Source organism: Rosa rugosa, chromosome 6 (assembly GCF_958449725.1).
Source record: "Rosa rugosa chromosome 6, drRosRugo1.1, whole genome shotgun sequence".
Taxonomy (NCBI): Eukaryota; Viridiplantae; Streptophyta; class Magnoliopsida; order Rosales; family Rosaceae; genus Rosa; species Rosa rugosa.
In genome coordinates, this window is record NC_084825.1 from 45,834,112 (window position 1) to 45,852,171 (window position 18,060).

General features: G+C 37.4%; 1 protein-coding gene across 1 annotated transcript; it reads left to right on the forward strand.

Moving 5' to 3' along the window:
• The first annotated feature begins 10,926 nt into the window (after positions 1–10,926).
• LOC133714788 (telomere repeat-binding protein 4) lies at positions 10,927–16,351 on the forward strand. Its single transcript, XM_062141045.1, has 10 exons — positions 10,927–11,214; positions 12,359–12,506; positions 12,601–13,435; positions 13,559–13,753; positions 13,861–13,923; positions 14,015–14,094; positions 14,326–14,564; positions 15,055–15,372; positions 15,467–15,530; positions 15,845–16,351. Exons 2-10 carry the CDS (start codon positions 12,426–12,428, stop codon positions 16,064–16,066), a joined length of 2,097 nt encoding a protein of 698 aa, XP_061997029.1. The 5' UTR covers positions 10,927–11,214; positions 12,359–12,425; the 3' UTR covers positions 16,067–16,351.
• The last annotated feature ends 1,709 nt before the right edge of the window (positions 16,352–18,060 follow it).

Sequence of the window (18,060 nt, forward strand, 5' to 3'; positions counted from 1 at the left end):
CTTAGCTGATATATTTGATCATTGATTGTTCATCCCAATTCCCATTTACAAATATGAAACGTTATCTATATCAATCCGCATTACATTGAAGTTACAAACAGCATACCATTGATGCAACGGATAAGGTAGTATGCATGAGACTGAATTTTTCACAAAATTATCGTTTCATTTTGCTGCAAAATCCAAGAAAATAAACACTATAGAGAGTAGATTGTAAATGCGAAAACAGAGTCTTGATTATATGATAGGCATAGCTTATTTTTCTCAGACGTGACATACATATGTAGTATTAACTGTATTATACAATTGGTGACTAAAATATATCACTCTCATGATACTTTGAGTCCTATGAAACAGTAAAGTGTAATATGAGAAAGGGCAATGATATGGGGCCTCAATTAGGCCTAAGATTTGTGGCCTCAAATCCTAGGTGTCATGCCATGTAAGTAAATACAAATTTTATTTTCAATTCCACATAATATATCTTGCAACATCATACTATTACAAAACCAACTTTATCCGTTTACATTTCCTTTTAGATGTTAGGGGGTGAACCAATTACATTAATGAATTTAATTAGGTGACGAAAAAAAATATCAACTATTAATTATGTATTAATTTAAGAGATATGTTTACAGATTCTTTGACAAAGTTAAATTCTTTTCTTTAATTTTTCTTTCCAAATGGTATTAATATATTGAATTATGTGCCAAGAAATAGATCGACGTTAACTTTTCTTTCCAAATATTTATTAATTTCATCCAAAAAAAATAGCATTAATAAATTGAATTTGGGAAATACTTATGTCTAAATTAAGAGGTAAGAAAAAATTCTCATGTTAGCAGCCATTAATTAACATCTACAATCTAGATATAAGGGAAAAACAAACAAAAAATAATAAATTCAGATCTAATGTTTAAACCCTAGCTACATAAAGAGAAAACAATGAACAAAAGAATATATACAATCATATAAATATGTATTTTTCACATTATATTTTCAAAATTTGCAGGAACCCAACAAAGGTTGAATTCATATACATGTGTTAGCAAATCTATTAATCGAACGTATGTGCAAATCTATTGACTGAATTACATGAAATTTTTTGTACTCTTGATTGAAAAAAAAAAAATTGTTGTTTAAATCTAAGCATGAGTGTAATGAAAAGAAAAAAAAAATGAAAGAAAGCCAAATTTTTTTTTCTTTAGAAGAAAGTCAAAATAATTTAGAGTCATTAGATTTTGGAATGATAAGATGATCCTTTTCTCAATAATTACATAATATGATTTGACAAATAGGTGATGTGTGTGGATGACATGGCATGACACCTAAGATTGAGGCCACAAATCTTAGGCTTCATTGAGGTCACAAATCATTTTCCTATGAGAAACATTACACTTGTATTTTTACCCAATAGAATGGTACTATATTGGCATTTATGACTTGCTATAGATTTTTTTACATGTACGTACGTACTAGGAGAAGGAGAATGACGTTGTTAACATTCTTAGTCTTTTTGGTTAGTTGTTGCACAAGTCAAATAAAAATACGAGAGTCAAATTTCAAACTCAAGTAGGTACTCTTATCCATTTGAACTATAAACCTCATGAGGAAGAAGGATGTAGCAAAGAAAGGGGTAGATGGAAGAAAAAAGGACACAGGGACGGTTAGGAAGGTATACGCTTTATGCTTTTGCATCAAGGTTTGACGAGAGTTCCATTAATTCGATCACTCATCAACAAAATCTATGAGATCCACCAAGTCATCGAGTATCCCATATTATTGGAGCTATGTTGTTCAACAACACCACACCAACCTCATCGCCCTTTGAATTCACATTCACTTCCATAGTTGCATGGAGATTAGAGTAGCATCTCACTACCAACATGTGAAATTGCCACCCCAAATTAAAGTATTAAACACAACCCCAATTATTCAACTTCTTTCTACAAGACTAACACGAACACATTTGTTCTTGTTAGCTATAGCTAGCTAGCTCTTTCACTCGTGCTAACTAGCTTTCTCTCCTAGTCAAGTCAAGGAAGACCTCTGACTTTTGACTTTATGCAAGGCTGATGTATAGGTGACATGTCTATGAGGCAATATTATTGCTTACCTGACTTGAGCTTTGAGCAAAGGCTATAGCTAGAGCAACGAACATGATGTACGTGGTGGTTGTAAATTTACAGTGCTTATTATTACTTACTTCATCATGCATTGTTTGGACTTGCCTCATCGATGGTTATTTAGGCTATTGAGTTTTACGCAAGGCCTTACGTAACTATCAATATACAAAAGAAATTTCAAGTGAAATCTATTCCAGTATATTAAACCATTAAAGAATAGGATGGGATGGACTAATACTCCATATATATATAATGCACTGGTGGAACATAATGCATCTATTTAGTACGATGGAGCTTCATCAGGAATACATAACCATTCATGTAATTCCTTCAAAATTAATATTGCTTAATACTATATGCATATAGGACAGCCGAAGGCCCAGAGAGAATTAATCCTTCACTTCAAGCAGGAAGGATACCAGTGTCATCGGATATATACTTATAACTTCTGGCTTAAGGAGAAATGATCGAATTATTAGTGTATATATATTATATATAGTTTCCTGAGTAACCACTAAACAGTATAGATCTAATTTCTATTGGGTATACTTGAGTACATCCTTATTCCCTATTTGCATTCTACGTTCAGTAGGTTGGGTTAGGGAGAACGCGCCCCACGCGCGAGCGAAAAAAGAAAAAACAAAAGGAGAGTTTTCTCTCCCGGCCGTACGCCGGTGGATTCCCCGCCGCTGCGTTATGGTCCGGGAGGGGAGTATGGTTTTCTAAGTAGTGCTAGGGGTCCATGGTGGCGGCGTGGCTCTGGGTTGGTGGTTGGGTTGTCGATTCCGGGTGTCGGCGGTTCGTTCTCGATCTGCTTTTCTGGTTTCATGGATGTTTTGCGGTGATGGTGCAGCGGCGGATCTTGGGGTCCCGGCGATGATCTCTTTCGCCACCGTCCCTGCGTGTTGGGTTATGGCTGCCTTGGTCTAGATGCGGCGATACCGATCCCGGATGGGATCGATCCGATCTCGTTTTTGGATCTGTGGGGTTATGATCCGTGTGCTGGGGTGGTTTTTGTTGTGTGTCAGGGCGGAGCTGCGGCGAAGGGGTTCGACGTGGAGCTGTTTTGACGTGTGACGATGGCCTGGTGACGTTGGCGGTTGCTGGCGGTCGTCGGATCTGCAGGTTGTGCTTGGCCGTGGCTGGGAGTGGCGGTCTTTGGGCTGGGCCTGGTTTCTTGGGCCGTTTTGTTGTTTATGTTTCACATTGTTTTATTCTGTTGTTTGCTGTATACTGGTTTATTTGGTTGGTTGTTTTTGGTGTTAATAAGTCCCTCCTCTTGTGAGCGTGGGCGAGGTTAAAGTCCCTCTTCGGAGGGCATGGTTAAAGTCCCTCTTCGGAGGGCATGGTTAAAGTCCCTCCTCGGAGGGCATGGTTAAAGTCCCTCTTCGGAGGGCAGGTTTACAGTCCCTTCTCGGAGGGTTTGTTTTCTTTTTTGGTTAGCGCCGGTGCTTTCTGGTTATCAACTGGTTGGTGAATCACCCCTACACGTGGTCTGGCTGTTTTGGGACACGGTGTTCGAACGGGTGCAAACAGTTCATCGGCTGTTGATAATGCGGATACATCGCCTTTTTTTCGGTCTGGATTAGGGTTTTGTTTGGTTAGGGGGTTGGGTTCGTTTCAGCTCATGTAAGTCACCCATGGTGATGGTCCCGTAACTCTGGTGTAATTGTTGTGCAACCACAGGGTGCCTAGTTATTAATGGATTGTTTACTTTTCTATCAAAAAAAAAAAAGCATTCTACGTTCAGTTGATCTAGATACTGTAGAGTGTAGACTACGTTAAATTGACAGACACGAAGGAATTAAATCAAGGAGTTTGAAATGAACGCCCCAAATTCTAGACCACCCTTACACAATTTGAGCACAAAATCCAAACATGATAAACACGAATTGTTTTATTTGAAGAGTAAGGATCAATTTTACGAGAACATGCATTTGAACAATGATCTTTGAGACTAGACCGCAACGATGGGCTGAAGATCTGTCTCAACGCGCAGCCTGCTCAACCTTCACCTCAGGTGTTGGGAAGAGCTTGTTGTCTTAAGAAATACTTAAGACGCGATTTAATTTCGACCTTGATCGAGCCATCGTCTAGGGTCACACCCCAATCACGTTCGCCACCGCAAACAGCGTCAACAGCGGCTTAGAAGAGATCGAGCACCGTAGAGATTAGGTTTTCTTATACAAAGAGAGCCAAAGCAGCAAACGGGCTGCGTGCCAGCCCTGCATTGACGGTGAGCACTGAGCACCACGCCGGCTTCATCTTTGGCATCCCGAAAATCGGATTAGCCGGTGAGGTAATGGTTTCTCATGAGTTCGCCGGAGATTACAAGTAGGGGGAGACTCGCACAGCCAAAACCAAAGTTGATACTTGATACCACGTACTGACGTACACCATTGTTGTGCCGCCGAACTCTTCAGTGACGGTGAGCTTGGTGGCAACAAAGGGGTTTTGCGACGTTCCGTTTTCTTATAATCAGCGGGACATTTCTCTACAATGGAGAAGCTGTCGACATCTACGAAAAGGGGGGTTTATACAGGTAACAATGCCTACAATAACTTGCACTAGACCAACATACTAACTTACTAAGCCTCCCAACTATGACCATTGACGAATGCTTCCATGGAAGAAGAGCCACTGTCATCCTAACAGGTTAACATTACTTTCCTGGACTCCTGGACTCCTGGCCTTGATTTCCCAGCCTCCGGCCATTGTTGGTAAATTGACTTCCAAGGCCGTTTAAGTAAATCAGTAATAGAATTATACAAATAAACCATGGTTGGATAATGCAGTGGGCCACATGCAAATACAAACCCTGGATTGGTCAAGTGGATCTCAGTAAAGGACTATTGGTTTCTGATAGCCAATCCAAGTGGGCTTTGATTTAAGCCGAAACGGACTCGACACTCTTGGGCTCTTTGCAGCCGACGAATGAATCCTTCTTGTTCCGATCATGGGCTCGTTGAAACTTCTCACAAAACTAGTTAACGTACGTGGGGGAGGACATTCCAGATGATTGGCCTTCCATCGATCTGATGCTGTACGTGGAGAAGCTTATGTATAGAAGAGGAAGAAGTTGGATTCAATCTCAAAGAGGTAGGGACGTCCCAAAATGTTCATGTTCTGAATGAATTACGATGAGATAATCTGTATGTAGCTCTAATGATCAAGAATATTTTATCAAATCTTTCGATTGTGTTTACTCCATTTTAACCAAGGCCAGAAGATGCAGCATCGATTAGCTCCTTGAGTTGCTTCACAAATGGTAGTTAAGTATGTTTGATCCCTATACATCATACATAATACCCCCTTATTAATCTTTTGCAGTTTTGCTCTACATTTTGTTTCCCTCCTAGAATAATGGAGGACTAGGATAATATACAGCTATCATGGGACAGCTAGGTAGGTAGGTTGGCGGTGGTAACATAGACAATACACAATGCTCCTCTGTTTGATCACAAGCAATCACATGCTTCTATATTCTTAATTAATTAATTGTCATGCACATTCAATTTTTAATTATATGGTTTTTGTTACAGAAATATTCCTTCGTTTAATTTCTTCACATGTCACCTAATTGTATAAACAACCCCAATTGGCTTTGGCAAACGTTGCATTCACGTAACAGTTTTCAACTTTCATTGTTCGACCAAATTATGCATGACATTCATTTCTAATTGGTTTTATTTCCTTATTATGTTATCATCTCAATTGGTTTTCTCTATTAGTAATTACTAATACTAGTAATTTGCTTTTTTTGTTACAATGCAAAGTAAACTAAAGTCCGCAAGTTAACCGGTGTAAATCGAACGGGATTATCTTCAACAAGTCATTAAAGATAATGAAGTACAATCATGATTGATGAACACCAAATTGATGGGACTGGCTTACGTCACAGGGAACGTTGGAGTAAGTAGGTGAAGCCTGGGAAATGAAGTAGGTGGGCGGTGAAGCCCAAACAATTCTAGTTAAACAAAACCCAATCCAGTCGCAGCCACCAAACCCCAAGCTGACAACTGACACGTGTTCAAAAAGGAAGCGGGTGACCGGGTACCTGACATTTGGTGGTCGAAAGCGTGTAAGACACACAGAGTAGATAAAGGAGCGACGATAATGCAGAGAGAGTTTTCGACGGGGATAACCGCAAAAACGGATTTGGCCACCCGTTTCGGTATCTTCTAGGCCATTCTTTGCCACCACACACATACCAATTACCCAAAAGTGAAAAACTCAATTTACCCACAAGCTTAAAAGCTTAAGCTAGCTCGGTCTAATGATGTTAGGAGCCGATAACGACTCTAAAAATAAGGGTTTCATAACTTATTTTGAATTCAAAATTTGAAACATTTATTCAGCAGTTGATTTGAATGTCACGATAAATACATCATTAAAGACTCTTTCAGTGTTCGTTACGGTATAAGTTTTAAACAAGTCATGTTCACTTACTTGATTCACTCATAATCAACTGTATTCCATTGTTGTTGGATCTAAATCCAAAGGTAGATAATAATGAGACGAATAAAGCAATTCTAACTATCTCATTATTCTTCACCGTTGAATATAGATCAAATGGTACAACAGTAGTAGAGCATAAGTGAGTATAAAATCCATTGAGTAAATGAACATAACTGGATTCTGAATATACAACATTATATTCAACTCACTTACACTCGAGTGTGTGATAATCTTTTTTTGAATTGAATAATGCCACGTGATCAAACCACATTTTAAATTAGGGCTGGCAAATCCTACCGATCCAAACCAACCAACCGTGTCCGTCCCGAACCAAGGGATTCGGTTACCAGCCACTTCGGTTACCGACATTGTGGTACGGTACAACCGTACCGATATACTATACTTGGTACGGTATCGGTATTGGATTTTAATAAACCACGGTATACCGTACCGTACCGTATATTTAATATAATATTTAATTAATTTAAATATTTATTCTACAATCAATCATAGCCGTTGATTTATTTCTGTTTTATTCCAACAACCGTTAGATTAAACTTGGAAAACCCTAATCCCAAATACATCGATCCCTCTCTCACTCTCTGACTCTCTCAGTCTCCGCCTCTCTCTCGTCTCTCACCTCGTCTCTCTCTCTCGAACCCGATCGAAAATGGACCTGAGCCTCTGCCTCTCAAACTCTTGGTCCAAATCCAAACTCCTAATCCGATCCCTAATCCCTCAGTGACTCAGTCCATCTCTCGACCATTCCCTCAGTCTCTCTCTCTCTCTCAAACTCGAGCCTCAGTTCGAAGAATCGAATCCCTCGACCCATTCGATTTCATTTCACATCAAAGAGATTCGATTCACATCAGTGGATCAATTGTTGCAGTACTGCTGGTGAGTAGGAGCTCGGTGCTTCAATTGTTTTGGATTGTTGAGGTTCGAGACTTCGATCTACCCAGTTTGTCATATATTATCAATATGAATATATGGTGTATCTTTTTTTGCAATGTTCTTGACATGTTTTCTTATAATCTGATATGTAAAAAATCTTGACTGGGTTGTTGTGATTATATGTAAACATGTTTTCTTATAATCTGATATGTAAAAAATCTTGACTGGGTTGTTGTGATTATATGTTTTCTGGGTTTTGACTGGGTTGTTGTGATTATATGTAAAAAATCTTGCAGGTTTTGACTGGGTTGTTGTGATTACATTTTTTTGCAATGAACAATATGAATACATAATCTGATAATCCAATGCTTTGTGTTGGGTTGCTTTGCTTTATTCTCATTTACTGCATTAACCTGCAAATTTGTTTTCTTAGCAATTGATACTTGATAGGTTACTAAGAAAAGTTCAGGGTTTGCAAGAGAAACCATCTAAACTCGGCTGAATATGTTTTCGAGTTTGTTTTAGACAAACTCTTGAATTGTTTGTTTCTTATTTTATGAATCATGATATTATTTTTAACCTTGTCTTTGTTATTTTGCAGAAAATGCTTTTAATCAAGGAATAGAGTCATCATTGACCAGTCTCAGCTCTACACAAGCTGATGCATAGCAGGCAGCAGCCAACATCGTGAGCTTTCTTGTTCAACGTTAGAAATTGCAAAAACTTCCTAAATTCTTCTTCATTGATTGAATTTGCAGAATTGCCAGCATTGTAATTCTTTTCAACTAAAATTGATTTGCAGAAAGTTTGAGTCTTTGAGTGAGGCAGGGAGCACAACAAGCAAATATGAAGTGACGATGAGATGAAATTTGAGTGTTTCAATACTTTGTTTTAAACTATTGTCCGCTTTGTTATTGTATGATTTATTCATTTGTGTGAACTGTAAATGATGATATGAGGTGATGATGAGATGAACTGTAAGTGATGATATGAATTATGAAGTGATGAACTGATGAGTGTAAGTGATGAACTGAAGTAGATGTGAGAGAATGAGAGACTGAGAGTTATAAGTTTTTTGATCGATTTACATTTGTGTATGGTTTGGGATTTGTGTTATAAGTTTTTTGATTGATTTACATTTGTGTATGAGAGTTATAAGTTTAAATTCATAGAAGTTAATTGATTGTTTTTGATGTGCTTTCAGTTTTTCACTTGTTGACAGGTTAGAGATTTAAAATTTCCATTTGGGCCAAAGCTGAAAGCTGGCCCAATCTTAAACTCGGTTGGAGGCCCAACCAACCGATACCAACCGGTACCGAGAAGTCGGTACCGACTTTTATGGCCGGTAGTGGTACTACATTTTGTGTACCAATAAGTTTTGGTACGGTAGGTGGTATTGGACTTGAAGGTCCGGTACCGTACCGAACCCAGCCCTATTTTAAATATCACATGCATCTCACCTTATATAGTAATTAATTTGGCAAAACCACATCATTTAATGAAATATTTCGATAAATTGAGTTTATGCTACTTCACTTGCCACATAATATAAGATGTAGGGAATATCCAAAAATATTGTTCACTAAGCATTACTCTTCCTAATTATATGAAAGTTTAGACACTGTTTATCACTTTTAAGTACACAATTTAACTCTAACGAAATAATATAAAACTCACATCCTTTAGTTCTAGTACGTACTACGTAGTAGATAAAGTTCAGACCATTAAGATATTGTTTAAGAAAGATGTAGGGTAAGCAAGATTACTGTATCACAATGGAGACCCCATGATAGGTTGGATCTGTTTTTATATGCTTTGATTAACGACTAATTATATGAATTAATGGATCTTCATTGATTTCAAGAACACTTCAACGTGCATTTTCGTAATTTGGTTATTTACTTTTATTAGTTGGATTAGAAAACACACCATTATTGGAGTGATTCCATGAATAGCTTATACTCACTTTCTTTCCAATCACATGCTTCTTTCCTTTGAATATCCTAATATTGTGGCACTTTGATTTCATAATATTTCTGCTTAGATCAATCACGAGTGTGTCAACATAGATTCTTTTCATCCCTTTCCCAAAAAACATGACGTAGTCTTACAGCCTTTATGATAATGTCAATAATATTATCAAAAAACATATTGTGTTTATCAAATCAAGTTATATTGTTGCAAGAGATGATGAAATTTGAAAATATGAATTTAGAATCGAAGACTGATCGACTTGTGGTGTGAGTCATCCACAGTAAAGGAACGAGAGAGTATTGAAATAGTGTTAAGAGACTTAGAGACTACTTATACTAGGGATCGATCTCAAATTGAATGAGTTTCAATCTAAAAGGTCCTGAAATAATTCTAATTTTGGCAATGAAAAGTCTATTTTGTTCTTTTGGCAGTTGTTTTTAACATTAACTATTGTGATGTGATGTAATTGATCTGAACGGATTTCCAATAAAAGAGGTGAAATGAGGTGTTTCAAGAGTGAGGTATGACTTAAATCATGGAATGATCGTCATGAATGCAAGAACATGGGCTAAGCTATTGAATAACAAATATAACACCGTCACTCGTAATAAAATAATTTATGTTAATTTAGATTTTTTCTCAATATCTTGGATGATATACAATTTTTCATAATAACAAATTGAGAAACAACACCCAATTACTGACTTGGTTCGATATTCATCAACAATAGCATGTTTCATCACATATCAATTAAATCTCATCGTTTCAATCTAATACAACTCTTTAGCTGATTGGTGTTGGAATAGCATCTTACAATACTTCTCAATATAAATGATTGACAAATGACTTGAGGTGATATATACCGTTCTGTTGTTTTTTTTTTTTTTCTAAACTTAGAATCGTAAAAGAATAGATTTATAGTTTAGTTCTCGAGTTTTTGAAATAACATTAAATTCAAGAACTAAGCTCAAAGATGAAGAGCAAGGGTTTTGTTCAATTTGGCTTGATTATGGATATGGATGATGGGTAGAAAATACTCAAAAAAGAAATGAAGAAAGAAAAAAATATTCCCTATAAGAAAAAAGAATATCCCATTTTTCAGTTCATGGATCCCATAACGGAGGTCGTGCATTGCTTATGCAAATTTCCATTAAACCCATTTCCCAACTGGACCAATCAAACCAGCACAATCGTTTATCCTCAAACTCTTTCGTCCTCTTCCCCTCCAATATTAATTACAAAATAATTTCTAAAATTCATTTTCCTTATCCATAAAAAGAAGAAGAAAAATCCGAAATGGTTTCGTAGGAGGAGAGGGAGATCCACGTGGCAGGGATTGAAGTAGTAGAACTGGTCCAAGTCCAACCCAGAAGGAGAGAGAGAGAGAGTTCTGAGGTTTTGGGCAAAAGTGCAAATTTTATTTCCGGACAACAATGCCCTTTTACTGGCTGGCCCGGTTTTGTGGTCAGAAAACCATAAACTTATAAGAAGGGGTTTAAGCCACTGTTTTGCATGGTTTTTGTTTTTGTGTATATACATCAATTCAATTCATTCTCACAAAACTGGGTTTTTCTTCTTCTTCAAGATCATATTCTTCAAAAAAAAAAAAAAAAACAAAACAAAAAAAAACAGAGTGTGAATTATTATTCTGAATTCTAATTCTCGCAGATCTCTTTGCACATTCTCCCCAATTGTGAAAAATTGTAGATAGATTGATTGGTTTTTAGTTCAAGCCCACAAGAAGAAGATCATTGCGCCGGAGGTGAGTGGTTTTGCACTTGATGAATTATGGGTTTTTGTTTCTGTGTTGTGATGCAATTTGGGTTTTGAATTGTTTGGGAATTCCGCGTCGTTTTGGATCAATGATTGATGGGTTTTGGTTCGTTTTGAATTTTTGAGCAATTGGGTTTCCGATACCTGCATGCAAGCTTTGAATTCTGATTGAGATCGGGATCTGATCATGGGTTCTGCAGAATTGGATTTGATTGAGACTTTTGTGAATGATCAGAATTATTGGTTTTGTTTTTGCATGGCGTACTTTTTTGGTTGATCGGAGGTTTATGAGATTTTAGCTTTGAATTCATCGCTACGTAAAAAGCCATATTTGTACAAGGAATGATCGGGATTGTGTTTCTTCTGCTTTGATTTGGGTATTCTTGGAATGGCGTATTGAATTTGATCACCATTGGATTCGGTTTTCTGGGTTTTGGGTTTATGAACTTAATTGCAATTTACATTTCTTTAATGTTTTTTGCACTTTTTGCTATCTAAAGCAACTTAGTTGGGATGTGATTGAGGCCTTGACTTCCAAATTTGGTTCCAATTTATGGTTGATCTAGTCTTTGTCTTATTACCTGGATTTTTATTTCCAAAGAGCTCTGATCAGGGTTTTAAGATCTGAAGTTCTGGACATTGATATAATAATTGCGGTTGTTGAAACAGTTTTCGTTTTCTTTTTTACTCTGCTTTTGTTTTGAAATTTTTAATTTGGGATCAATTCTATCGAGGGTTATAAGCACTACCATTCTGGAATGTAGCATAACTCCTCAATCAATATCTGCGATCTTTTGGATTTCTAAGAAATTTTGGAAAGAATAGGTATTTGCATACAGAGGGTTCGTGGCCACTCATGGTTGTTTCACGTTATTGATCATTTAGGCAGGCAGTGTAGGAATTCGTACTATATGCTCTTATTTCGGTTAACATATGTAGTTCAGAAAAAGTAACGCTAAAACATATTTTATTGGCTTTCTGGATTTTTATCATAATTGTGTGTGACAAACGTCAGAATTGTTGTGCTTATTGACCGTTACGTGATCAATTAGATTGCATTAGTCAGTACGGAACCACAATTTTCGGTTAAGTTGAATCTGACACGTGTGTTTCATTTCCTTTTCTGAGGACAGTGAGCAGAATGTGGAGGTGATGCTTCTTTCTGTTTGATGAGTTCTTATTGCCATGTATGCCTGAGATATGGTGTTGAAGAAGAGGCTAGATTTTGGATTTAATGGATTCCAGGTCCCCACCATACCTAGAGCTCCCAGATCAGCTAGAGTAAGCATTCACTTAAATTCTCTCTTTTAATTTAGTTGCCTTTTTTGATGACTTGCAAAGTATTGACTCCACGAATCTTGGCTACTCGTTCCAGAGGAGGGGCCCACAAAAGAAGTCAGTTGAGGATGGACAAATCTGTGCGTTTGAATTACTGGCTTCTATAGCCGGCAAGCTATTGCAGGAGAGTGAAAGTTCATCCACCTCTAGTCATGCTTCTCAAGGAAATTCTCAGCCTGCCTTTGGTAAAGATGTTAAGCAGGAAATACAAGATGAACACAAACCTCTTAAAGATGAATGTCTAGATCATGGCTGCTCTGAAGAGAGTGTTTCTCTAGAGCTGACCTCAAAAAGCATTGATCGGAAGTGTACTCCAAAAGAATTTCTGCATGCTGAGAGTGATATGGCTTTGGAACGTGCTTCAATTATTACAAATTCCGGCAGCTCAGAGAAAGTTGCTTGTCAGACAAAGTCTGTAATTCGCAGTAGCAAGCCCACACTTCACAATTATTCCGGTAAATTAGGGAGAGGTTCCCCAGGTATTGGGGAGTCCTCTTATGGTAATTTAGGAATTCCAAAAGACAGTGAGGGATTAGAAACTGGAGGTTGTAATAGGGCTAACACATGCAGTTCCAAGGATCCAATGGAATTGCATGCAGAGTATCCTGCAACTGTCAATGGAGACAATAATGACAAATTGTCATTGTACAGGGATCTTATTCCTAATGCTTCTTTTTCCAGGCATAGGAATGATACTGAATTAGGTTTTAGAGATGATGACGAAAACTTTTCTAGGTGCAATAAACTCAGCACTAAGGTAAGGGTCTTTAGGCCTCCATCACGTATTGGAGACCGAAGAATAAGGAAGTTACTGACATCCAAGTATTGGAAGGTGGCTCCCAAACTGAGGGAATGTGATAACCTCAGATATGGTAAGCAGCTCATTATTGCTTTTCACTATTTCAGCCCTTTTTTTTTTCCCAAATGTGCGTATCTATGAGTCATAAATTTATGTGAATAATCTTTATAGTATTTTATGCTTTTAATTGCTCTAGATGGAGGAGTAAAACCTACTTATCACAAGAGGAAAATCTTTTACAATCGCGAACGATCTCAACGTGACACTCTTTGTAAGAGGAGGAAAATGGTTGAACGAAGCTCAGTAGTGACTTCTGATGGAGGGTTCAGCGGTGAAAGTGTTTCTTATTCACCTGAGAAGGGCATGAATGGAGACAAAAGTGTTCCAGCTGGTATGTTGCATCGGTTTAGTTATCTATTTACATTATCACTGTTCCTTTACCTTTGTAAATTTAAGGCTTGTACCAATAAATTACTTAAGAGTTTTTCTTCTCTGCAGCAAATGGGGTGTCTTCTTCAGTCATAGGCCCTCAAGCTTCTCTCCACTCCAAGGAATCTCATGGTAATTAAAGCTTCTGATGGGGTTTGGTTTGCAAAGACACTATGTTGGATTGTGTTTAACAGGTTATCATGGTGGATATCTTTTTGTACAGTGAAATTCAGAATAAAATCCTTTAGGGTACCGGAGCTTTTTATTGAGGTGCCAGAAACTGAAACTGTCGGTTCCTTGAAGGTATAACTGAGCCACTATTTCTTTAATTCTTTTCACACCTGCTGTAGCCACAAACTCGGGTTCTTCTTAGTGTATAGCTTGAGTCTTTTTGTTCTCATGAAGTACATTTTCTTTAGTGACTTGGGAACATGCTTGTTTATTAGTCTCAGAATGGGTTCTATTTTGGTAGGTTGATGCTGACTTTTGTCACTTCTAGTACTGAATATATTATTGTGTTATGATGTGTTGCAGAGGACAGTCATGGAAGCAGTAAATGCCATACTTAATGGTGGCTTAAGTGTTGGGGTGCTTGTTCAAGGTAAAAAGGTTAGAGATGACAACAGAACTCTGCTGCAGACTGGAATTTCTTGTAAAGACAATCTGGATTCTCTGGGTTTTACATTGGAGCCTAGTCCTGTGCAAGCTCCTCCATCTTTGTGTCCTGGTGATCCTCCTCCATTGTCATGCGAGGCATCGGTACCGTTGCCCAGGTAATTTTTGATGCGCTGTGTGAAGTTTCTTTACTTTGATAGGCTGTTTTACTATTTTTGAATCCCAAAAAGGTCAACTTTGTTTTCTTTCACAATCACTGACAAGCAGAAGGGATGCGGAAATGGTGTTTTTGTAAATGAAATATATGACTTTTTTCTTTTAGGTATTTTTTCGAGTCTATAATCACTTGTACCAAAAATTGTATGGGTTGGTTAGTGATAAATGGTGGATGTCTTTCTCCCAGAGATTAGAATTTATAGGCCTTATTTGTTTCTAATACCAAAGCCTGATTCAATTTTGCTGATCTCTCCTAAATTTTGAATTGATTCTGTGGTCATTATTTTATGACTGATATGGTGTGAAAATGATGTTCAAACTTTAGTTACAATGGATGTGACTAGATTTTGGATTATGGTTTGCTCTATTCATTGTACGACTATTCAAGTGTGCACTGTCAGTTCTGTATCTAATATCTCTGTGCTGTTTCAGGTCCCCAAGCACACCTTTACTGGATTCAGGGATTTCTGATGCGATATCTGATCCCCCTCCTCTGACCAATTCAGGCAGTCTTGCTGAAAGTAACCATGAATCGGTTTCCTCTCTTATTGATCCATTAACAAACAAAGCCATGCCAGAATGCCAGGCAATAGTTGCTCTTCCTGACGTGAACATGGAGCCACTAGCTGCGGTTCCTGTGAACCAGAAATCTAAGCGATCTGAGCTTGTACAGCGTCGAACCAGGAGGCCATTCTCAGTGTCAGAAGTAGAAGCATTGGTGCAGGCTGTTGAGGAGCTCGGGACTGGAAGGTGCGATACTCTTTACTGTCTAAACTGCGTAACTTGAAGGTTATACAAGGGTTGAAGGATATATAGGGATTTAACCACATTTCTCATTCTGCAGGTGGCGTGATGTTAAATTGTGTGCATTTGAGAATGCAGATCATCGAACTTATGTGGACTTGAAGGTAATAATATATTTTGATATCATATTAGTAAAATGTTTATCACAAGTTTTGAATACATATCTGAGAGAATTTTACGTAACTACTGTTCCCCAAATACCTACATTTTATTTGATCCAAATGAAAAACTTACCATGAGTTTGAATCGACCAATTATGTCTTACATTTACTCACTTATATTGTTAGACAATTCATTTTAGTCTTATGATTCATATGAGTTCATATGAGTTAGTAGAGGACAGAGCTTTACATTGTCGCTCATGGAGTACTTTTCTGGAAATGCATAAGTTGCATTATAGTTTTCGCATTGTCTGCAGGACAAATGGAAAACCTTGGTTCACACAGCACAAATCTCTCCTCAGCAAAGAAGGGGAGAGCCTGTTCCCCAGGAGCTTTTGGACAGAGTATTGGCTGCCCATTCTTACTGGTGCCAACACCAGGCTAAGCAACATGGCAAGCACCAGGCTTGTGTCCCGAGGATCACAGACACTAGCTCGACTGATAGACATGGAGCTGAAAGGTACTCAGCCATTGTATGATGTAGAAAACAGCAAAAGTTGACAGAAACAGAGAAAGAAGACAAATGTACAAATGACCCTCCTAAATTTGTGTATTATTCTCACACCCCATACTATGATTTATTTGCTGACATCTCTGTCTGAAGATGTTGGCATATGTAAATGTCCCCTCGAAATAAGATCAGTCAGTCTAACAGCTACAGTCATTTGAATTCAATTGATTTAATTTCATCATAAATATTGTAGAAATGTGAAATGAACATCAGCAGGAAATAAAGTTCTTCAGTTGTTTTCCTTTGTTGCTCAGATCTTGCTTATCCTTGTTGATATTATCTACTAGTTATATTAAAGCTTTATTCTTGGTCAATTTGGATGCGTGTTCGTGAAGCATTTCTTTACTACATAAACCATGTGACAAGAGTAACTTGCATTGGAAGTCAATCAAAGGCTTTGTTTCAAAGATGGCTGCAGTATTGGTTACGTACAGTATACACCTTTCTGTTGGAGATAGTATTTAATATGTATTCAACTTCTGTTATCCAATAACATACGAATTTGTATTGGTAAGCATCACAAGGAAGCTAATGTCTAAAATTGTCTTTAACAACACCCCCGAAAGGGAATACTCTGAAGCCACACTGGTCCAGGGTTTAGGAAAAAACTGTTTGAGAGTTTAAACTACCCAAAGCGCTTTGAGAGTTTGAGATAATAGAAAAAACTGTTTTTACAATGTTTAGTAGAATTAATGGAGCGTATTTTAAATTATGTTTAGTATAGTCTTTACAATAATTTCTTTTAGGAAAGCTAATGCACGTTAAGTGCACTCTATGTATCTCTAGCGCCTCTGGAGTAGTACCAAAGGAGGATCTCCTCTATGTCTACGTACATGTCATGTCTAATGAGTGAGTCTATTTCTATGTACCACTGTGGGTACTACCACTATCTTCTTGTCTGTCCGTACATGGCAGCGGAAGGGTATGTAATGGCCTATTCTGGCTTTAGATGAATATATCTATCGGCACCCAGCCTCGGATTTGGTTCAAAAAAAAAAAAAAAAATGGAGCGTATTTCATGAGTTATAGAAATATTTTTGGAGTCAATAGTTTTTATGAGGCTTTGGGCCCTGAAGGTCATGTATCTATCACGTCAATAAACTTAGGTGCTCAATTCTATAAATGACGACCCCAACGATAGTGAATGATATAGCGCAACTGCACAAGCAGTCAAGCAGTCAACTATCTGCGCATGTGCACAATAATTTCAATGGGGCTGAGCCTTTAAACCCTATGATGATTACTACCTCTCATTCTATTGATCAATAATAAATGATCACCCGTCTCATCTCTGGGATGTTCTATATAGTATTTTGGAGTCTTTGAAATAACTCATTAAGTGCTCATATTTCGGTTTTGAAATTTCAATATTTCATAACACAATGTTCGGTCAAACTCTCCCACGTATTTTTAGAATTCTTGTATCTAATTTGGCCAACTGTAATCACATGTGCCAAGAGATTAGTGTTCCATTTCAATAAGTAATTGGGAGGACTGCAAATTTTAATGAGGAAAAAGTTATGAATGTGATAATGTGACCTTTTCATAAACTTCTAGAACACTTGAAGATGCTTAATGGACCATGGATGACTATGACATTTTGAGAATGAGTGATCAATGTTTAAGGTTAAATTTAGACATTATTGTTGTTACTTAAGCTTGGGAGTTTATGGAAGTATTAGATATGCCTCACTAAAAAAGCAATTAAGCGACAAAAACACACCCAATTATACAATATTATTCATATATTGGTCCGCATATTATATCCTAATTTTGGCCATTTGCTTTTGTCCAATTCTATAAAGTGATGCTAAAATGCAGAAAACGAGTAAACAACACTGAGGCCTCGTTTGGATGACAGGAAATCACGGTATGGAATGAAATTTTATTTTTCATTCAGATGTGCCATTTGGTCATAATTAGAGATAGGAAAGGAAATAGAAAATGAGATTTGACTGGAAA

Excerpts from the sequence above, each read along its gene's own strand:
- LOC133714788 (XM_062141045.1), top strand. The coding sequence starts at position 12,426 with ATGGTGTTGAAGAAGAGGCTAGATTTTGGATTTAATGGATTCCAGGTC. Across the intron at positions 15,373-15,466 it reads GAGGAGCTCGGGACTGGAAG|GTGGCGTGATGTTAAATTGT; the intron begins GTGCGATACTCT and ends CTCATTCTGCAG. Across the intron at positions 15,531-15,844 it reads GAACTTATGTGGACTTGAAG|GACAAATGGAAAACCTTGGT; the intron begins GTAATAATATAT and ends CATTGTCTGCAG.